General features: G+C 40.7%; 1 protein-coding gene and 1 long non-coding RNA gene across 5 annotated transcripts in view; one reads left to right on the forward strand and one right to left on the reverse strand.

The window, feature by feature from the left end:
- Window positions 1-8,632: 8,632 nt before the first annotated feature.
- The window catches only part of LOC118380752 (immunoglobulin-like domain-containing receptor 2), a 49,329-nt gene continuing 34,012 nt past the window's right edge, over window positions 8,633-23,949 (reverse strand). For 2 of the 4 annotated variants that reach the window (XM_052500314.1, XM_052500312.1), the window contains 6 exons: window positions 22,272-22,418; window positions 20,664-20,837; window positions 20,287-20,415; window positions 15,437-15,674; window positions 13,760-14,651; window positions 8,633-11,053 (listed from right to left, as the gene is read on the reverse strand). In XM_052500314.1, the coding sequence (XP_052356274.1) occupies window positions 11,018-11,053; window positions 13,760-14,651; window positions 15,437-15,674; window positions 20,287-20,415; window positions 20,664-20,837; window positions 22,272-22,418 (1,616 nt within the window). In that variant the 3' untranslated portion in view covers window positions 8,633-11,017. Of the gene's footprint in view, window positions 11,054-13,257; window positions 13,296-13,759; window positions 14,652-15,436; window positions 15,675-20,286; window positions 20,416-20,663; window positions 20,838-22,271; window positions 22,419-23,949 lie in introns of all 4 variants that reach the window. The other 2 variants (XM_052500313.1, XM_052500315.1) reach the window with 2 other exon arrangements.
- LOC127916957 (uncharacterized) lies at window positions 15,696-19,195 on the forward strand. The gene is made up of 6 exons (XR_008096726.1): window positions 15,696-16,352; window positions 16,820-17,075; window positions 17,426-17,713; window positions 18,426-18,745; window positions 18,795-19,018; window positions 19,073-19,195. It is a non-coding gene; the product is annotated as an uncharacterized LOC127916957 (long non-coding RNA).

Below are 23,949 nucleotides of genomic sequence, written 5' to 3' on the forward strand. Positions count from 1 at the left end.
CTTCTTTCTCCCTCCCTCCCCTTCTTTCTCTCTCCCTCCCCTTCTTTCTCCCTCCCTCCCCTTCTTTCTCCCTCCCTCCCGTTTTGTGTGTTATCTGGCACTGTCTTGTGTAAACCTCTTAGCAGTGTTTTAGTGCCCTGTGAACATAGTTTCCCAATGGACAAAGCATGCGACCCCAGAACATTACCATGTGAATGTAAAGCCTATAAAGCCCCACAGGCCTGGGGCCAACAGGTCTCAGAGCAGAGCCAGCGGCCCCCTGGTTCCCTCCCAGCCTGGGGCCAACAGGTCTCAGAGCAGAGCCAGCGGCCCCCTGGTTCCCCCCCCAGCCGGGGACCAACAGGTCTCAGAGCAGAGCCAGCGGCCCCCTGGTTCCCCCCCCAGCCGGGGGCCAACAGGTCTCAGAGCAGAGCCAGCGGCCCCCTGGTTCCCCCCAGCCGGGGGCCAACAGGTCTCAGAGCAGAGCCAGCGGCCCTCTGGTTCCCCCCAGCCGGGGACCGACAGGCTGCTTGTTCAACTCTGAGGAGACAACAGGACTTAGGGCAGAGCCAGGTTGCCCCAAAATGGCATCCTATATTCCCTATGTAGTGCAATACTTTTTGGGCTCTGGTCAAAAATAATTTACTATGTAGGGAATAGGGTGCCATTTGCCCCAGTAAAAAGTAGTGCACTATACAGGGGATTGGGTGCCATTTGCCCCAGTAAAAAGTAGTGCACTATACAGGGGATTGGTTGCCATTTGCCCTGGTCAAAAGTAGTGCACTATATAGGAAGTAGGGTGCCATTTGCCCTGGTCAAAAGTAGTGCACTATATAGGAAGTAGAGTGCCATTTGAGATGCACTCCCTGTCTCTCACCCAGGCCAACCAACCACTCTCACTACACCACTTAGTAGTACTCATAGACAATGTCCACAAATGGAAGTGTGTGTGTGTGTTTTTGTGCGTGCATGCTTGCATGCTTGCAAACGTCTGTGTCTCTGTCTGTGTAGGTAAGGTATGTGGATGTAGGAATTCCTTAACAGATTGTTTCTCTCCCATGAGCACACCCACTCTACTCTGCACCTGCCCAGCTTTACCACTGGTGGTTTCCTGCTATTGTATTCTCATCCACAGAGGATGACAGCAGCTACTCTATCTTTCCTACTCAGTACTCAGTTGTATCCTGTCCCTGGGTTTCCAATATGGACCAGATGTTATTATTTGTAATGGAAATAAAACCTCCGAAGCGGTTTGACTTCTTGGACCAGTTTCCCGGAACCAGTTTGGGCTTAGTCCTAGACTAAAAGCATGCTGCTTCTGTGTCCAGGAACCAGACCCCTTGTGTGCTACGGGTGTAACTGACAGAGTTGTTGTTATCTATCTGACAGAGTTGTTGTTATCGATCCGACAGAGTTGTTGTTATCTAGCTGACAGAGTTGTTGTTATCTATCTGACAGAGTTGTTGTTATCTAGCTGACAGAGTTGTTGTTATCTATCTGACAGAGTTGTTGTTATCTAGCTGACAGAGTTGTTGTTATCTATCTGACAGAGTTGTTGTTATCTAGCTGACAGAGTTGTTGTTATCTATCTGACAGAGTTGTTGTTATCTGACATAGTTGTTGTTATCTGACATAGTTGTTGTTATCTGACATAGTTGTTGTTATCTGACATAGTTGTTGTTATCTGACATAGTTGTTGTTATCTAGCTGACATAGTTGTTGTTATCTGACATAGTTGTTGTTATCTATCTGACATAGTTGTTGTTATCTGACATAGTTGTTGTTATCTGACAGAGTTGTTGTTATCTGACAGAGTTGTTGTTATCTATCTGACAGAGTTGTTGTTATCTGACATAGTTGTTGTTATCTGACATAGTTGTTGTTATCTATCTGACATAGTTGTTGTTATCTATCTGACATAGTTGTTGTTATCTATCTGACATAGTTGTTGTTATCTATCTGACATAGTTGTTGTTATCTATCTGACATAGTTGTTGTTATCTATCTGACATAGTTGTTGTTATCTGACATAGTTGTTGTTATCTATCTGACATAGTTGTTGTTATCTGACAGAGTTGTTGTTATCTATCTGACAGAGTTGTTGTTATCTATCTGACATAGTTGTTGTTATCTATCTGACATAGTTGTTGTTATCTATCTGACATAGTTGTTGTTATCTGACAGAGTTGTTGTTATCTATCTGACATAGTTGTTGTTATCTGACAGAGTTGTTGTTATCTAGCTGACAGAGTTGTTGTTATCTGACAGAGTTGTTGTTATCTGACAGAGTTGTTGTTATCTATCTGACAGAGTTGTTGTTATCTGACAGAGTTGTTGTTATCTATCTGACATAGTTGTTGTTATCTGACATAGTTGTTGTTATCTGACAGAGTTGTTGTTATCTATCTGACATAGTTGTTGTTATCTGACATAGTTGTTGTTATCTGACATAGTTGTTGTTATCTATCTGACATATTTGTTGTTATCTGACAGAGTTGTTGTTATCTGACGGAGTTGTTGTTATCTGACAGAGTTGTTGTTATCTGACAGAGTTGTTGTTATCTGACAGAGTTGTTGTTATCTGACATAGTTGTTGTTATCTGACATAGTTGTTGTTATCTGACAGAGTTGTTGTTATCTGACAGAGTTGTTGTTATCTATCTGACATAGTTGTTGTTATCTGACAGAGTTGTTGTTATCTATCTGACATAGTTGTTGTTATCTGACATAGTTGTTGTTATCTGACATAGTTGTTGTTATCTGACATAGTTGTTGTTATCTGACATAGTTGTTGTTATCTGACATAGTTGTTGTTATCTGACATAGTTGTTGTTATCTATCTGACATAGTTGTTGTTATCTGACAGAGTTGTTGTTATCTATCTGACATAGTTGTTGTTATCTGACATAGTTGTTGTTATCTATCTGACATAGTTGTTGTTATCTGACATAGTTGTTGTTATCTGACATAGTTGTTGTTATCTGACATAGTTGTTGTTATCTGACATAGTTGTTGTTATCTATCTGACATAGTTGTTGTTATCTGACATAGTTGTTGTTATCTATCTGACATAGTTGTTGTTATCTGACATAGTTGTTGTTATCTGACATAGTTGTTGTTATCCTCTCATAGAAGTGATGTCATCACTCCCCTCAGGCTAGCGTGTGTGTAAGCTCAGACTCTCAGGCCTAGGAAGGACTTGCTCAACCACATTCCTCACATACAACCCTGAGCTGAGTGGTCAGCCCCTCCCCAACCTCCCAACCCCAAGCCACATCATGAGTCGCCGGGCGGAAACAATCCAGCGCCTCAGACACAACAGAGGACATGTGTATCAGAAAACAGAACAACTAACTGACCCACTTATATTAAGACTTTCTAGAGCATTCATATAGTCTTCATAAGAACTACATTGTTGATTCACAAATAGTTTATAAAACATACCACAGTTTACAAGACATACTTTACTACAGTGATTTACAATACATACTTTACTACAATGATTTATAAGACATACTTTACTACAATGATTTACAAGACATACTTTACTACAGTGATTTATAAGACATACTTTACTACAGTGATTTATAAGACATACTTTACTACAGTGATTTATAAGACATACTTTACTACAATGATTTACAAGACATACTTTACTACAGTGATTTATAAGACATACTTTACTACAATGATTTACAAGACATACTTTACTACAGTGATTTATAAGACATAATTTACTACAGTGATTTATAAGACATACTTTACTACAGTGATTTATAAGACATACTTTACTACAGTGATTTATAAGACATACTTTACTACAGTGATTTATAAGACATACTTTACTACAGTGATTTACAATACATACTTTACTACAGTGATTTATAAGACATACTTTACTACAGTGATTTATAAGACATACTTTACTACAGTGATTTATAAGACATACTTTACTACAGTGATTTATAAGACATACTTTACTACAGTGATTTATAAGACATACTTTACTACAGTGATTTACAATACATACTTTACTACAGTGATTTACAATACATACTTTACTACAGTGATTTATAAGACATACTTTACTACAGTGATTTATAAGACATACTTTACTACAGTGATTTATAAGACATACTTTACTACAGTGATTTATAAGACATACTTTACTACAGTGATTTATAAGACATACTTTACTACAGTGATTTATAAGACATACTTTACTACAGTGATTTATAAGACATACTTTACTACAGTGATTTATAAGACATACTTTACTACAGTGATTTATAAGACATACTTTACTACAGTGATTTATAAGACATACTTTACTACAGTGAGACATACTTTACTACAGTGATTTTTATAAGATAAGACATACTTTACTACAGTGATTTATAAGACATACTTTACTACAGTGATTTTTACTTTACTACAGTGATTTATAAGACATACTTTACTACAGTGATTTATAAGACATACTTTACTACAGTGATTTATAAGACATACTTTACTACAGTGATTTATAAGACATACTTTACTACAGTGATTTATAAGACATACTTTACTACAGATTTATGATTTATAAGACATACTTTACTACAGTGATTTATAAGACATACTTTACTACAGTGATTTATAAGACATACTTTACTACAGTGATTTACAATACATACTTTACTACAGTGATTTATAAGACATACTTTACTACAGTGATTTATAAGACATACTTTACTACAGTGATTTATAAGACATACTTTACTACAGTGATTTATAAGACATACTTTACTACAGTGATTTATAAGACATACTTTACTACAGTGATTTATAAGACATACTTTACTACAGTGATTTACAATACATACTTTACTACAGTGATTTACAATACATACTTTACTACAGTGATTTATAAGACATACTTTACTACAGTGATTTATAAGACATACTTTACTACAGTGATTTATAAGACATACTTTACTACAGTGATTTATAAGACATACTTTACTACAGTGATTTATAAGACATACTTTACTACAGTGATTTACAATACATACTTTACTACAGTGATTTACAATACATACTTTACTACAGTGATTTATAAGACATACTTTACTACAGTGTGACATACTTTTTGATTTAAGACATACTTTACTACAGTGTGATTTGATTTAAGACATACTTTACTACAGTGATTTATAAGACATACTTTACTACAGTGATTTATAAGACATACTTTACTACAGTGATTTATAAGACATGATTTATAAGACATACTTTACTACAGTGATTTATAAGACATACTTTACTACAGTGATTTACAGTGATTTATACATACTTTACTACAGTGATTTTACATACTTTATACAGTACTTTTTACTACAGTGATTTATAAGATTTATAAGACATACTTTACTACAGTGATTTACATTTACTACAGTGATTTATAAGACATACTTTACTACAATGATTTACAAGACATACTTTACTACAGTGATTTATAAGACATACTTTACTACAATGATTTACAAGACATACTTTACTACAGTGATTTATAAGACATACTTTACTACAGTGATTTATAAGACATACTTTACTACAGTGATTTATAAGACATACTTTACTACAGTGATTTATAAGACATACTTTACTACAGTGATTTATAAGACATACTTTACTACAGTGATTTATAAGACATACTTTACTACAGTGATTTATAAGACATACTTTACTACAGTGATTTATAATACATACTTTACTACAGTGATTTATAAGACATACTTTACTACAGTGATTTATAAGACATACTTTACTACAGTGATTTATAAGACATACTTTACTACAGTGATTTATAAGACATACTTTACTACAGTGATTTATAAGACATACTTTACAGTGATTTATAAGACATACTTTACTACAGTGATTTATAAGACTTTACTACTTTACTACAGTGATAAGACATACTTTACTACAGTGATTTATAAGACATACTTTACTACAGTGATTTATAAGACATACTTTACTACAGTGATTTATAAGACATACTTTACTACAGTGATTTTAAGACATACTTTACTACAGTGATTTATAAGACATACTTTACTACAGTGATTTATAAGACATGATTTTACTACAGTGATTTATAAGACATACTTTACTACAGTGATTTATAAGACATACTTTACTACAGTGATTTATAAGACATACTTTACTACAGTGATTTATAAGACATACTTTACTACAGTGATTTATAAGACATACTTTACTACAGTGATTTATAAGACATACTTTACTACAGTGATTTATAAGACATACTTTACTACAGTGATTTATAAGACATACTTTACTACAGTGATTTATAAGACATACTTTACTACAGTGATTTATAAGACATACTTTACTACAGTGATTTGATTTATAAGACATACTTTACTACAGTGATTTATTACTTTACTACAGTGATTTATAAGACATACTTTACTACAGTGATTTATAAGACATACTTTACTACAGTGATTTATAAGACATACTTTACTACAGTGATTTATAAGACATACTTTACTACAGTGATTTACAGTGATTTATAAGACATACTTTACTACAGTGATTTATAAGACATACTTTACTACAGTGATTTATAAGACATACTTTACTTGATTTATAAGACATACTTTACTACAGTGATTTATAAGACATACTTTACTACAGTGATTTATAAGACATACTTTACTACAGTGATTTATAAGACATACTTTACTACAGTGATTTATAAGACATACTTTACTACAGTGATTTTACTACAGTGATTTATAAGACATACTTTACTACAGTGATTTATAAGACATACTTTACTACAGTGATTTATAAGACATACTTTACTACAGTGATTTATAAGACATACTTTACTACAGTGATTTATAAGACATACTTTACTACAGTGATTTATAAGACATACTTTACTACAGTGATTTATAAGACTTTACTACAGTGATTTATTACTACACAGTGATTTATAAGACATACTTTACTACAGTGATTTATAAGACATACTTTACTACAGTGATTTATAAGACATACTTTACTACAGTGATTTATAAGACATACTTTACTACAGTGATTTATAAGACATACTTTACTACAGTGATTTATAAGACATACTTTACTACAGTGATTTATAAGATTTACTACAGTGATTTATAAGACATACTTTACTACAGTGATTTATAAGACATACTTTACTACAGTGATTTATAAGACATACTTTACTACAGTGATTTATAAGACATACTTTACTACAGTGATTTATAAGACATGAGTGATTTATAAGACATACTTTACTACAGTGATTTATAAGACTTTTACAGTGATTTATAAGACATACTTTACTACAGTGATTTATGATTTGATTTATAAGACATACTTTACTACAGTGATTTATAAGACATACTTTACTACAGTGATTTATAAGACATACTTTACTACAGTGATTTATAAGACATACTTTACTACAGTGATTTATAAGACATACTTTACTACAGTGATTTATAAGACATACTTTACTACAGTGATTTATAAGACATACTTTACTACAGTGATTTATAAGACATACTTTACTACAGTGATTTATAAGACATACTTTACTACAGTGATTTATAAGACATACTTTACTACAGTGATTTATGATTTATAAGACATACTTTACTACAGTGATTTATAAGACATACTTTACTACAGTGATTTTTACTTTAAGTGATTTATAAGACATACTTTACTACAGTGATTTATAAGACATACTTTACTACAGTGATTTATAAGACATACTTTACTACAGTGATTTATAAGACATACTTTACTACAGTGATTTATAAGACATACTTTACTACAGTGATTTATAAGACATACTTTACTACAGTGATTTATAAGACATACTTTACTACAGTGATTTATAAGACATACTTTACTACAGTGATTTATAAGACATACTTTACTACAGTGATTTATAAGACATACAGTGATTTATAAGACATACTTTACTACAGTGATTTATAAGACATACTTTACTACAGTGATTTATAAGACATACTTTACTACAGTGATTTATAAGACATACTTTACTACAGTGATTTATAAGACAGTGATTTATAAGACATACTTTACTACAGTGATTTATAAGACATACTTTACTACAGTGATTTATGATTTACAGTGATTTATAAGACATACTTTACTACAGTGATTTATAAGACATACTTTACTACAGTGATTTATAAGACATACTTTACTACAGTGATTTTACATACAGTGATTTATAAGACATACTTTACTACAGTGATTTATAAGACATACTTTACTACAGTGATTTATAAGACATACTTTACTACAGTGATTTATAAGACATACTTTACTACAGTGATTTATAAGACATACTTTACTACAGTGATTTATAAGACATACTTTACTACAGTGATTTATAAGACATACTTTACTACAGTGATTTATAAGACATACTTTACTACAGTGATTTATAAGACATACTTTACTACAGTGATTTATAAGACATACTTTACTACAGTGATTTATAAGACATACTTTACTACAGTGATTTACAATACATACTTTACTACCGTAAAAACACAACACAGTGGAGAAGATGTGTAGATTAAGTAGACTTTATTGAATGAGATTGAAGCTGTCTGGTCAACAGTATTTGAGGTAAAGGCTGTGGTTAAACTGCGTCTCTGGAGTTAAATGATAAATAGTTCATTAGGCATTCGTTTGTAACGGACGGTAAGTGTTATTGCAAAAAGCCCCAGTTATTGTATAATTTATTATAACAAGGTAACCTAAAGGAGAAATACAACTTAAGTGTTTATTTATTTTACCTTTTATTTAACTAGGCAAGTCAGTTAAGAACAAATTCTTATTTTCAATGACGGCCTTGGAACAGTGGGTTAACTGCCTGTTCAGGGGCAGAACGACAGATTTGTACCTTGTCAGCTCGGGGATTTGAACTTGCAACCTTTCGGTTACTCGTCCAACGCCCTAACCACTAGGCTACCCTGCCACAGTTTAGTGTTCACCAACATGGACTTTCCAAGATACTGTCTGTTTTCAGACTGTGTGTGTGTGTGTGTGTGTGTGTGTGTGTGTGTGTGTGTGTGTGTGTGTGTGTGTGTGTGTGTGTGTGTGTGTGTGTGTGTGTGTGTGTGTGAGTGATTACCAGATCTCTTAGAGTAACAGTCAGTTGGTGATGATCATAAATAGACAAAGCCATTGTTGCCTGTCGCCTATGACTTCAACTCAGTGAAACAACGTCTCATTGACAGACAGGGAGCTGGGCTGTGAAACAACCGTCTCATTGACACACAGGAACACGATGACATAGAACAAGCATAGAAAGAAAATAACATAGAAAAGCACAAAAGCTATGAACAATAACTACACTGAAAGAAGTGGAAAAAAACAACACTAAACATGAACAATTGTAACAAATTCTTCTACAAGTTTTTCAGGCGTAAGAAAGAGCTGTGGTAAGTTGATAGCCAGTGTGTGTGTGTGTGTGTGTGTGTGTGTGTGTGTGTGTGTGTGTGTGTGTGTGTGTGTGTGTGTGTGTAAGTGCTAATGAGTGGAGATAAAGTTGTGTGTTTAGCGGTTTACACAACAATGATAAGAAAACTAAACACACCTTGGTTATCGTATCTTAAACACACACAGACATACCCACAAGTGCTTTCAGTTCCACTTGCACAATCATTTACTGCTTTGTAATCACAACATGACTCATCACAGAGACAGGCAGAGTTGATAAACTATGAATAAAACTATTATAAACCAATACAGTCTTGGAAGGACAGATGGCACATAATCACAACATGACTCATCACAGAGACAGGCAGAGTTGATAAACTATGTATAAAACTATTACAAACCAATACAGTCTTGGAAGGACAGATGGCACACAATCACAACCCAGTACATATACGTCATTTAGCAGACGCTCTTATCCAGAGCGACTTACAGGAGCGATTAGGGTTAAGTGCCTTGCTCAAGGGCACATCAACACATTTCTTTTCACCTAGTCGGCTCGGGGATTTGAACCACTGACCTTTCGCTCTTAACCGCTAAGCTACCTGCCGTCCCTAAAGTTCCAGTTTCTCTCCCCGGCTCTGTTAGTAGTACCCTCTAGTCCAAACTTACTGGGTATAACCCACATTGTATCATTGCATTAAACACAATGATTTAGAAACACTGTGTCCTCTATCCACAGAGTCAAGGCCAAACAAGGCCAACAGGTGCTTTACAATGGCTCTGAAAAACACAATGGTACGGGGGATCCACACCATCCACACTACAGAATCCAAACGTTGTGTCAACGGCGGTCTTCCACCGTGACTGGGCAGTGGTGGTGGTGCAGGCAGTGGCAGAAACTCCAGAGTGACATCATCATTCAGCGACTTCACAGAGAGAGCGTTGCACTGTGTAGAGGTGGCAGTGGCAGAAACTCCGGAATGACATCGTCATTCAGTGTGTGTTGTTAGTGAGAGAGGAGAATAGAATGGAGAAGACAGGGAGATGGAGAAACTATTCACTCTGACACACAAAAGAGCAGACAGGAATAAGCACCATACTTCGTCTCACACGCACACACCAATACACACATCCACCAATACACACACACACAGTGCTATTTGTCCTGTGCATCCAGAGGTCTTTGTCACAGCCCTGAACATTACTCTTCTTCTTAGGTCATGGTGATTGATGTGTATCTGAAGCCTGATCAGACCGTCCCACGCCCTGTGCCATGGTCAGTCCAGTGGATGTACTGCCTGTCAGTCAGAGGTAGCCATTCCCTCTGCTGGTCACTGACCTCTCCATGGGGTTCTCTCCTCCCCAGTGTGGGGTGATGGGGGGGTAGAGGATGATCCCCAGTGTGGGGTGATGGGGGGGGGTAGAGGATGATCCCCAGGGTGGGGTGATGGGGGGGTAGAGGATGATTCCCAGTGTCTTTCCCAGTGTCTGTATGTGTCCTCTCCAGGCATCAAACTATGAGAGAATCTCTGCTAAGAAGAGTGCTCTGTTAAAAGAAAACAGCAAGAGAGCTTCACGTTAGTCACGTGTGTGCAGAGTGATGGAAGCTGTGCTTTGTGCTCATTTGGCCCAGTGTAACGTTGAAAAGACCCCGCTCGTCTCAGCCAAGCTCTGTCAGTTAGTTGGGAGAGGGGCAGCAAGCCCAGCTCTGTCTGTTAGTTGGGAGAGGAGCAGCAAGCCCAGCTCTGTCAGTTAGTTGGGAGAGGGGCAGCAAGCCCAGCTCTGTCAGTTAGTTGGGAGAGGGGCAGCAAGCCCAGCTCTGTCAGTTAGTTTGGAGAGGAGCAGCAAGCCCAGCTCTGTCAGTTAGTTGGGAGAGGGGCAGCAAGCCCAGCTCTGTCAGTTAGTTGGGAGAGGGGCAGCAAGCCCAGCTCTGTCAGTTAGTTGGGAGAGGAGCAGCAAGCCCAGCTCTGTCAGTTAGTTAGGAGAAGAGCAGCAAGCCCAGCTCTGTCAGTTAGTTGGGAGAGGAGCAGCAAGCCCAGCTCTGTCAGTTATTTGGGAGAGGAGCAGCAAGCCCAGCTCTGTCAGTTAGTTGGGAGAGGAGCAGCAAGCCCAGCTCTGTCAGTTAGTTGGGAGAGGAGCAGCAAGCCCAGCTCTGTCAGTTAGTTGGGAGAGGAGCAGCAAGCCAAGCTCTGTCAGTTAGTTGGGAGAAGAGCAGCAAGCCAAGCTCTGTCAGTTAGCTGGGAGAGGAGCAGCAAGCCCAGCTCTGTCAGTTAGTTGGGAGAGGAGCAGCAAGCCCAGCTCTGTCTGTTAGTTGGGAGAAGAGCAGCAAGCCCAGCTCTGTCTGTTAGTTGGGAGAAGAGCAGCAAGCCCAGCTCTGTCAGTTAGTTGGGAGAGGAGCAACAAGCCAAGCTCTGTCAGTTAGTTGGGAGAAGAGCAGCAAGCCAAGCTCTGTCAGTTAGTTGGGAGAAGAGCAGCAAGCCCAGCTCTGTCAGTTAGTTGGGAGAGGAGCAGCAAGCCCAGCTCTGTCAGTTAGTTGGGAGAGGGGCAGCAGGCCCAGCAGGCCCAGCTCTGTTAGTTAGTTGGGAGAAGAGCAGCAAGCCCAGCTCTGTCAGTTAGTTGGGAGAGGAGCAGCAAGCTCAGCTCTGTCAGTTAGTTGGGAGAGGAGCAGCAAGCCCAGCTTTGTCAGTTAGTTGGGAGAGGAGCAGCAAGCCCAGCTCTGTCAGTTAGTTGGGAGAGGAGCAGCAAGCCCAGCTCTGTCAGTTAGTTGGGAGAGGGGCAGCAAGCCCAGCTCTGTCAGTTAGTTGGGAGAGGATCAGCAAGCCCAGCTCTGTCAGTTAGTTGGGAGAGGAGCAGCAAGCCCAGCTCTGTCAGTTAGTTGGGAGAGGAGCAGCACGCCCAGCTCTGTCAGTTAGTTGGGAGAGGAGCAGCAAGCCCAGCTCTGTCAGTTAGTTGGGAGAGGGGCAGCAAGCCCAGCTCTGTCAGTTAGTTGGGAGAGGAGCAGCAAGCCCAGCTCTGTCAGTTAGTTGGGAGAGGGGCAGCAAGCCCAGCTCTGTCAGTTAGTTGGGAGAGGAGCAGCAAGCCCAGCTCTGTCAGTTAGTTGGGAGAGGAGCAGCAAGCTAAGCTGTGTCAGTTAGTTGGCTGAGGGGCAGCAAGCAGGCAGAATACGAAGGACAAGTGAGGTCAGGCTCTGGGGTCACATTGGGGGCACAAAGGTTACAAAGAGATTTCACCTGGCTCTGCCATTTCAACTGAGGTAAAAAAAAATGTTAGAAAGCTGAACACAACGCTGGCATTAGCCAAGTAGTGGTAGTAGTAGTGGTAATAGTAGTGGTAGTAGTAGTGGTCGTGGTAGTGGTAGTAGTAGTGGTAGTAGTTGTAGTAGTGGTAGTAGTAGTAGTAGTAGTAGTAGTTGTAGTAGTGGTAGTCAATATGTTAAGTTGAACAAATGTGATATCTAATCACCTGTGCCTTTTTAATTGTAACTGATTGCAGACAAATGGAGTTAAATCCATAAAAGTCAATATAAACACAGTTGTAAACCATTAGATTAGAAAAACAAACCCAGGGAATAAGAAACCCTCCTCCCCCAAAATAAATAGCAGAATGGAACGATATAAAAGTTAAGCAAAGTGGTTCAGGTTCAGATCTTGACGATAGTTTTCCAGCTTTTCATATTATGGTCTGATTCTGCTTATCTCTCTGGCTAAGAGGCACAGGTGCAATGACTTCTAAAACAGATTCCTTTCTCACCTGAGTCACAGTATATCTGTTAAGGTGAGCCTCCATACCTGAGAAAGATGAGCATAAGCTTATCTCTTGTCTTACCTTAAAGGGATACTTGGGGATTTTGGCAATGAAGCCCTTTATCTACTTCCCCAGTCAGATTAACTCATGGATACCAATTTTATGTCTCTGCATTCAGTAGTTTTGCAAACCAATGCTAACTTGTGTTGCTAGCAGTTACCATAGACGTCCAGTCATTGTGCTAACGCTAGTTAGCATCTTCATTCAAACTGCACGCAGAGACAAAAATGGTATCCACAAGTTAATCTTACTCTGGTGAAGTAGATAAAGGGATTCATTGACAAAATCCTGAAGTATCCCTTTAAGCAGTCTTAGCGACAGTACTGTATGAGCATAGGGATATCTTTGCCCTGAATAAGTAGTCTCAACTATAGTACAGTATCTCTCCAGTGTATTTCTACTGTGGATGAAGTGAACCCATATTGGGTGTACCCTAAATGTAGCTCACCACTTTCCGGGGCTTATCCCGCTCCTCTCCGCTCTCCTGCTGTAGGGTATGGGCGTGGCTATGGGTGGAGCCTCCGTTGGAGGGGCGGGAAGAATGGGTGGAGGGGCGAGGGGAGGGGGAGGGGCGCTCAGCGGCTCTGAACCGCTCTAACGCAGTCTGGCAGTACGGGGGTAGAGAGTCTTCTCCCCGTGAGTCTAATACCAACTCCACCTCCCTGTTGCTAGGACAACGGCTATGGTGACGCTCGCCGCCACTGCCGCTGCTCTTCTTAGAACCCTTAGAACCCTTAGAGGGTGTGTCTGAGGGCGTGTCCTCTTCGCTGCGCCCCCCTCCCCTGCCCCTATCACCTCCACTGTCACTGGCCCCACCCCGTCTGGTCTTGCGCTCCAAAAGAGAGCTCAGGAGTTCGTCATCGTAGTCCCGCCCCCGGGGGCTCTGGCGAGGAGGGGGAGGTGGGGCGGGGGGTTTAGGGGGGCGCTGCTCCAACTCGTTGTCCCACGTGCCCCGTCTCTTCTTGGGCGAGGGTGGCGGACTGCGTTGTCGGTTTCCCTGACGATCTCCATGACAATCCTCTTGGCGATCTCGTTCTCGCCAAGTCTCTGCGCGGTCATCGCGATCTCTGTTGTCACGGTAACCACGTTTCGTCGTCTTGTCCCGGTAAGAAGACGGACAGTATTCCCGATCTCGATCCCTATCCCGGTCACCTTCTCGTTCCCGCAGCTCCAGTCTCTCGTACTCCTGGTCGGTGTCTCTGATGTCCCTGACAGTGAGCTCCTCCCTGGGGCCTCTCTGTCTGTAGCACTGGGAAAACTCCTCCAGCTCATCCAGAGAGCCTGACTTCCCACCCAGGAGGAAGGCCTTACGCTGCAGGTGCTCTGAACGAGGGTTCCACCTGGACATAACATCTCATTAGGAACTTAGAACATTCAGAACATGCAGAACGCACACACACACATACACACAACCCCTATGAAGACACACACACACACACACACACACACACACACACACACACACACACACACACACACACAACACACACACACACACACACACACACACAACCCCTATGAAGACACACACACACACACACACACAACCCCTATGAAGACACACACACACACACACACACACACACACAACCCCCACACACACACACACACACACACACACACACACACACACACACACACACACACACACACACACACACACACACACAACCCCTATGAAGACACACACACACACACAACCCCTATGAAGAACACACACACACACACAACCCCTATGAAGACACACACACACACAACCCCTATGAAGACACACACACACACACACACACACACACACACACACACACACACACACACAACCCCTATGAAGACACACACACACACACACACACACACACACACACACACAACCCCTATGAAGACACACACACACACACCCCTATGAAGACACACACACACACACACACACACACACACACACACACACACACACACACACACACACACACACACACACACACACACACACACACACACAACCCCTATGAAGACACACACACACACACAACCCCTATGAAGACACACACAACCCCTATGAAGACACACACACACACAACCCCCACTCCCCTCCACACACAGTCAGTCTAAAGGCGTTTCAGGAAACCTGCTGTTATTATCATGATGATGGTCCTCCTCAATGCTGCGGTTGCGGCGGTGCTGGTAGCGTGTGGGGCGACGGGTCTGAGAGGAGGACGAGGGATGATGGAGGTCAGGGATGTCTTCCAGGTCACGGTCGTGGTCAGGGATGGCTGGCAGGGCATTCTTCTGTATCTGGCGGTAAGACTGACGGAAACACCCTGTATCCACCTCATGGAGAGAACTGAGCTCTGAGATACTGCAGGCTGAGGAAGAGGAGAGGGAAGGGGGAGGAGGAGGAGGAGGAGGAGGAGAGAGGAGGGGTGGAGACATGAGTACGTTTCTGTATTTATGATACTATGAATCACAGTGTTAGTATCACAGTGACTAGGCCTAAGATAAGATGCCAGGTGAATGAAGAATCCAGTGGACATGCACAGAACATAGAGAGAGAGGAAGTCCTAGATGAAAAACCTCTAAAACAAACAGACACATTACAATAGGTCTTCTTTTACAGACTGTCTTTGACACACAAGGCCAACACATCCAATCGGAGAAAGAAAACAATCTACCAGCAGTTGATGAGGATTGGAGGAATTGGAGGAATTTATCATTAGATGAGGATCAACAAGGTCACCGCCTATGTACGGATAGCGTGAGACTGGCTCACAAAACGAGGAAGAATCAGCTGGGTTGTCTTTATGAAGTAGGAAGAATCAGCTGGGTTGTCTTTATGAAGTAGGAGGAATCAGGTTTGTTGTCTTTATGTAGTAGGAGGAATCAGGTGTGTTGTCTTTATGAAGTAGGAAGAATCAGGTGTGTTGTCTTTATGAAGTAGGAGGAATCAGGTGTGTTGTCTTTATGAAGTAGGAGGAATCAGGTGTGTTGTCTTTATGTAGTAGGAGGAATCGGGTGTGTTGTCTTTATGTAGTAGGAGGAATCAGGTTTGTTGTCTTTATGAAGTAGAATGAATCAGGTGTGTTGTTTTTATGAAGTAGGAAGAATCGGGTGTGTTGTCTTTATGAAGTAGGAGGAATCAGGTGTGTTGTTTTTATGAAGTAGAATGAATCAGGTGTGTTGTCTTTATGAAGTAGGAAGAATCAGGTGTGTTGTCTTTATGTAGTAGGAGGAATCAGGTGTGTTGTCTTTATGAAGTAGGAGGAATCAGGTGTGTTGTCTTTGTGTTGTCTTTTGTGAAGTAGGAGGAATCAGGTGTGTTGTCTTTATGAAGTAGGAGGAATCAGGTGTGTTGTCTTTAGGTGAAGTAGGAAGAATCAGGTGTGTTGTCTTTTAGTGAAAGGTGTGTTGTCTTTATGAAGAGGAATCAGGTGTGTTGTCTTTATGAAGTAGGAAGAATCAGGTGTGTTGTCTTTTGAAGTGAATCAGGTGTGTTGTCTTTAGGAGGAATCAGGTGTGTTGTCTTTATGAAGTAGGAAGAATCAGGTGTGTTGTCTTTATGAAGTAGGAGGAATCAGGTGTGTTGTCTTTATGAAGTAGGAAGAATCAGGTGTGTTGTCTTTATGAAGTAGGAAGAATCAGGTGTGTTGTCTTTATGAAGTAGGAGGAATCAGGTGTGTTGTCTTTATGAAGTAGGAAGAATCAGGTGTGTTGTCTTTATGAAGTAGGAGGAATCAGGTGTGTTGTCTTTATGAAGTAGGAAGAATCAGGTGTGTTGTCTTTATGAAGTAGGAAGAATCAGGTGTGTTGTCTTTATGAAGTAGGAGGAATCAGGTGTGTTGTCTTTTTAGGATGAAGGTGTGTTGTCTTTAGAAGTAGGAATCAGGTGTGTTGTCTTTATGAAGTAGGAAGAATCAGGTGTGTTGTCTTTATGAAGTAGGAGGAATCAGGTGTGTTGTCTTTATGAAGTTCAGGTGTGTTGTCTTTATGAAGTAGGAGGAATCAGTGTGTTGTCTTTTGTAGGAGGAATCAGGTGTGTTGTCTTTATGAAGTAGGAGGAATCAGTAGTAGGAAGAATCAGGTGTGTTGTCTTTTTAGTGAATCAAGTAGGAGGAATCAGGTGTGTTGTCTTTATGAAGTAGGAGGAATCAGGTGTGTTGTCTTTATGAAGTAGAATGAATCAGGTGTGTTGTCTTTATGAAGTAGGAAGAATCAGGTGTGTTGTCTTTATGAAGTAGGAAGAATCAGGTGTGTTGTCTTTATGAAGTAGGAGGAATCAGGTGTGTTGTCTTTATGAAGTAGGAGGAATCAGGTGTGTTGTCTTTATGAAGTAGGAGGAATCAGGTGTGTTGTCTTTATGTAGTAGGAGGAATCAGGTGTGTTGTCTTTATGAAGTAGGAGGAATCAGGTGTGTTGTCTTTATGTTGAATCAGGTGTGTTGTCTTTATGAAGTAGGAGGAATCAGGTGTGTTGTCTTTTTATGAAAGTAGGAGGAATCAGGTGTGTTGTCTTTATGAAGTAGGAGGAATCAGGTGTGTTGTCTTTATGTAGTAGGAGGAATCAGGTGTGTTGTCTTTATGTAGTAGGAGGAATCAGGTGTGTTGTCTTTATGAAGTAGGAGGAATCAGGTGTGTTGTCTTTATGAAGTCAGGTGTGTTGTCTTTATGAAGTAGGAATCAGGTGTGTTGTCTTTATGTAGTAGGAGGAATCAGGTGTGTTGTCTTTATGTAGTAGGAGAATCAGGTGTGTTGGAAGTAGGAGGAATCAGGGTGTGTTGTCTTTATGAAGTAGGAGGAATCAGGTGTGTTGTCTTTATGAAGTAGGAGAATCAGGTGTGTTGTCTTTATGTAGTAGGAGGAATCAGGTGTGTTGTCTTTATGTAGTAGGAGGAAGGAGGAATCAGGTGTGTTGTCTTTATGAAGTAGGAGGAATCAGGTGTGTTGTCTTTATGTAGTAGGAGGAATCAGGTGTGTTGTCTTTATGTAGTAGGAGGAATCAGGTGTGTTGTCTTTATGTAGTAGGAGTAGTAGGAGGAATCAGGTGTGTTGTCTTTATGAATCAGGTGTGTTGTCTTTATGTAAGTAGGAGGTGTGTTGTCTTTATGTAGTAGGAGGAATCAGGTGTGTTGTCTTTATGAAGTAGGAGGAATCAGGTGTGTTGTCTTTATGTAGTAGGAGGAATCAGGTGTGTTGTCTTTATGAAGTAGGAGGAATCAGGTGTGTTGTCTTTATGAAGTAGGAGGAATCAGGTGTGTTGTCTTTATGAAGTAGGAGGAATCAGGTGTGTTGTCTTTATGTAGTAGGAGGAATCAGGTGTGTTGTCTTTATGAAGTAGGAGGAATCAGGTGTGTTGTCTTTATGAAGTAGGAGGAATCAGGTGTGTTGTCTTTATGAAGTAGGAGGAATCAGGTGTGTTGTCTTTATGAAGTAGGAGGAATCAGGTGTGTTGTCTTTATGTAGTAGGAGGAATCAGGTTTGTTGAGGAATCAGGTGTGTTGTCTTTATGTAGTAGGAGGAATCAGGTGTGTTGTCTTTATGAAGTAGGAGGAATCAGGTGTGTTGTCTTTATGAAGTAGGAGGAATCAGGTGTGTTGTCTTTATGAAGTAGGAGGAATCAGGTGTGTTGTCTTTATGTAGTAGGAGGAATCAGGTGTGTTGTCTTTATGAAGTAGGAGGAATCAGGTGTGTTGTCTTTATGTAGTAGGAGGAATCAGGTGTGTTGTCTTTATGAATCAGGTGTGTTGTCTTTATGAAGTAGGAGGAATCAGGTGTGTTGTCTTTATGAAGTAGGAGGAATCAGGTGTGTTGTCTTTATGAAGTAGGAGGAATCAGGTGTGTTGTCTTTATGAAGTAGGAGGAATCAGGTGTGTTGTCTTTATGAAGTAGGAAGAATCAGGTGTGTTGTCTTTCAGGTGTGTTGTCTTTAGTAGGAGGAATCAGGTGTGTTGTCTTTTAGTGAATCAGGTGTGTTGTCTTTATGAAGTAGGAGGAATCAGGTGTGTTGTCTTTATGAAAGTAGGAGGAATCAGGTGTGTTGTCTTTATGAAGTAGGAGGAATCAGGTGTGTTGTCTTTATGAAGTAGGAGGAATCAGGTGTGTTGTCTTTAGTAGGAGGATTTCAAATCAAACAGGTGTGTTGTCTTTTTTAGGTTGTTGTCTTTATGATTTCAAATCAAACACATTTTTATTGGTCACATATTTAGTAGTGTGTAGGCAGATGTTATTGCGGGTGTAGCGAAATGCTTGTGCAGTTGCAGGAGAAGGAGAAGAAGAGCACTCTTGGAGCAGAGGTTACAGAATTTCAGAGAGTAGTGTGTAGGCAGAGGTTATTTCAGAATTTCAGAATGGATTTCAGAGAGTAGTGTGTAGGCAGAGGTTATTTCAGAATGGATTTCAGAGAGTAGTGTGTAGGCAGAGGTTATTTCAGAATGGATTTCAGAGAGTAGTGTGTAGGTTAGAATGGGTTAGTGTTAGGCAGAATGGATTTCAGAGAGTAGTGTGTAGGCAGAGGTTATTTCAGTATGGAGGCAGAGGTTATTTCAGAATGGAGTAGTGTGTAGGCAGAGGTTAGTTCAGAATGGATTTATTTGAAGGCAGAATCAGAATGGATTTCAGAGAGTAGTTTCAGAATGGATTTCAGAGAGTAGTGTGTAGGCAGAGGTTAGTTCAGAATGGATTTCATGCAGATTATAGCTAGAGTATAAAAAGCATGTTGACTCTGTCCAACACAGGGGTTGTCTGTCTGTAGGGCTTATAGCCATGAGTCAGGTTGATTTCAGAGTGGATTTGATTTCACAGAGGATGTCAGAGTGGTAGATTATAAATCAGTGGTAGATTATAAATCCTGCGAGTCTGTCTGTGAGTCTACACAGGGCAGGGTAACTATCTGTCTGTCTGTAGGGCTTACAGTCATGACACATGCAGAAGTGGATTTCAGACAGAGTAGAGTATAGGGTGTATAGAGTCTGTCTGTCGAGCTTACAGTCGTGGCTCTGGGACTTGGCCGGGTGGAAAAGAGCCAGCTGTTTCTCTACGTGCTGCAACACCTTCAGAGAGTCCTGACCCAGAGAGGACTGATCCAGAGTAGACTGCAGCCGGTACACAGGCCGCACTGAGACGTATATGAGACAACAAACACTTGTCAGGCAGGAGAGGAGAGACAGGCCTCACTACGACAAACTGTTGGACTCTGTATGAGCTTTCCACGCACGTTCAACAAGGTGAAGAAATGGCTGTTCAACTATATCAGTATGTTTCTTATATTGCTGCTTTAAATGAAGTTAAAAATGAAAAGGCAGTTTGTTAGATAACGTTTAAAACATCAGAACATCAATAGACAACACCAGACCCAGTACCCACCTCCAGCTGCGCTGTTCTCTGACACAGAGGGGGGAGCGGACATCATCGTGGTGTCCACCAGAGAGGGGGGAGCGATGGGGACCATGGCCGGGACCCCAGGTACGTAGTAGGGTGGATAGACAGCGATCTGGGGGGACGAAGCCCTGCTCCTCAACCCCTTTCCTGCCTCGTACACTACATAGAGAGAGAACAGAGAGATAGAAGACACAGAAAGTACTGGAGGAGGAACATTCATCACTTCAGGTATTCCACACTCCACAGGTAATACTGGAGGAGGAACATTCATCACTTCAGTTATTCCACACTCCACAGGTAATACTGGAGGAGGAACATTCATCACTTCAGGTATTCCAGACTCCACAGGTAATACTGGAGGAGGAACATTCATCACTTCAGGTATTCCACACTCCACAGGTAATACTGGAGGAGGAACATTCATCACTTCAGTTATTCCACACTCCACAGGTAATACTGGAGGAGGAACATTCATCACTTCAGGTATTCCAGACTCCACAGGTAATACTGGAGGAGGAACATTCATCACTTCAGTTATTCCACACTCCACAGGTAATACTGGAGGAGGAACATTCATCACTTCAGGTATTCCAGACTCCACAGGTAATACTGGAGGAGGAACATTCATCACTTCAGGTATTCCACACTCCACAGGTAATACTGGAGGAGGAACATTCATCACTTCAGGTATTCCAGACTCCACAGGTAATACTTCAGGTATTCCAGAACATTCATCACTTCAGGTATTCCAGACTCCACAGGTAATACTCAGGTATCCAGAACAGGTAATACTTCAGGTATTCCAGACTCCACAGGTAATACTTCAGGTATTCCAGACTCCACAGGTAATACTTCAGGTATTCCAGACTCCACAGGTAATACTTCAGGAATTCCAGACTCCACAGGTAATACTTCAGGTATTCCACACTCCACAGGTAATACTTCAGGTATTCCAGACTCCACAGGTAATACTTCAGGTATTCCACACTCCACAGGTAATACTTCAGGTATTCCACACTCCACAGGTAATACTTCAGGTATTCCAGACTCCACAGGTAATACTTCAGGTATTCCACACTCCACAGGTAATACTTCAGGAATTCCAGACTCCACAGGTAATACTTCAGGAATTCCACACTCCACAGGTAATACTTCAGGTATTCCAGACTCCACAGGTAATACTTCAGGTATTCCACACTCCACAGGTAATACTTCAGGTATTCCACACTCCACAGGTAATACTTCAGGTATTTCAGACTCCACAGGTAATACTTCAGGTATTCCAGACTCCACAGGTAATACTTCAGGTATTCCAGACTCCAGAGGTAATACTTCAGGTATTCCACACTCCACAGGTAATACTTCAGGTATTCCAAACTCCACAGGTAATACTTCAGGTATTCCACACTCCACAGGTGCTCTGGGAATTCTACAGTAGTAGAAATGATATCCACTAAAAAGGTGGTAGTGGATTGGTAGAATGAGTGACATACAGTATGATATGCTACAATAACTGTAGTATTCTACAATATTAGTTTACTACAACAGTTGATCTAACTGTGTACGATCCCCAGTGGAAGCAGCAGAACTTACAGTGTCGTGGGCAGCAGCAGGTCTCAGGGCAGCACCAACAGGACACATAACAGCAGCAGGAGTGAGGACAGCACTGGCACCAACATACACCAAACAGCAAGATGAACAGGATAATACCCAGGGCTACCGAGCCCACAAAGGCCCATTCTGGAAGAGAGATGAGAGAGAGAGAGATGAAAGTTACATTTCTATGCAAAAACATTCCAGAGTAGGAAGTGGTATTTGTTTTTGCTTGGAAGAGTATTCCCCACACACACACACACACACACACACACACACACACACACACACACACACACACACACACACACACACACACACACACACACACACACACACACACACACACACACACACACACACACACACACACACACACACACACACACACACACACACACACACACACACACACACACACACACACACACACACACACACACACACACACACACACACACACACACACACACACACACACACACACACACACACACACACACACACACACACACACACACACACACACACACACACACACACACACACACACACACACACACACACACACACACACACACACACACACACACACACACACACACACACACACACACACACACACACACACACACACACACACACACACACACACACACACACACACACACACACACACACACACACACACACACACACACACACACACACACACACACACACACACACACACACACACACACACACACACACACACACACACACACACACACACACACACACACACACACACACACACACACACACACACACACACACACACACACACACACACACACACACACACACACACACACACACACACACACACACACACACACACACACACACACACACACACACACACACACACACACACACACACACACACACACACACACACACACACACACACACACACACACACACACACACACACACACACACACACACACACACACACACACACACACACACACACACACACACACACAGTACACACAGACACACACACACACACACACACACACACACACACACACACACACACATATACACACACTATATACACAGACACACATACACACAGAGACACTATACACACACAGAGACACTATATACACACACACATTCTATATACACACACACATATATTTATATTCTATATACTACACACACATTCACACACACAGAGACATATATTTATACACACACACACACACACACACATACTACACACACATCCTCTCAACTTTTAAGGAAGTCTGGTCAGGGGACTAGAGCTACAGGCAGGAAAGGGAAAGATTTGTATTCTATATTACAGTATGTCATGCAGAGAGTACACTGACATATATTTATATTCTGATACTACACACAGAGACATATATTTATATTCTAATACGACTACCATCATTATGACAAAATGATGACTACACACAGAGACATATATTTATATTCTATATACTACACACACAGAGACATATATTTATATTCTATTTATACTACACACAGAGACATATATTTATATTCTATATACTACACACAGAGACATATATTTATATTCTATATACTACACACAGAGACATATATTTATATTCTATATACTACACACAGAGACATATATTTATATTCTATATAC

This window comes from Oncorhynchus keta, unplaced genomic scaffold (genome assembly GCF_023373465.1).
Source record: "Oncorhynchus keta strain PuntledgeMale-10-30-2019 unplaced genomic scaffold, Oket_V2 Un_contig_1034_pilon_pilon, whole genome shotgun sequence".
In the NCBI taxonomy this organism is placed as follows: domain Eukaryota; kingdom Metazoa; phylum Chordata; class Actinopteri; order Salmoniformes; family Salmonidae; genus Oncorhynchus; species Oncorhynchus keta.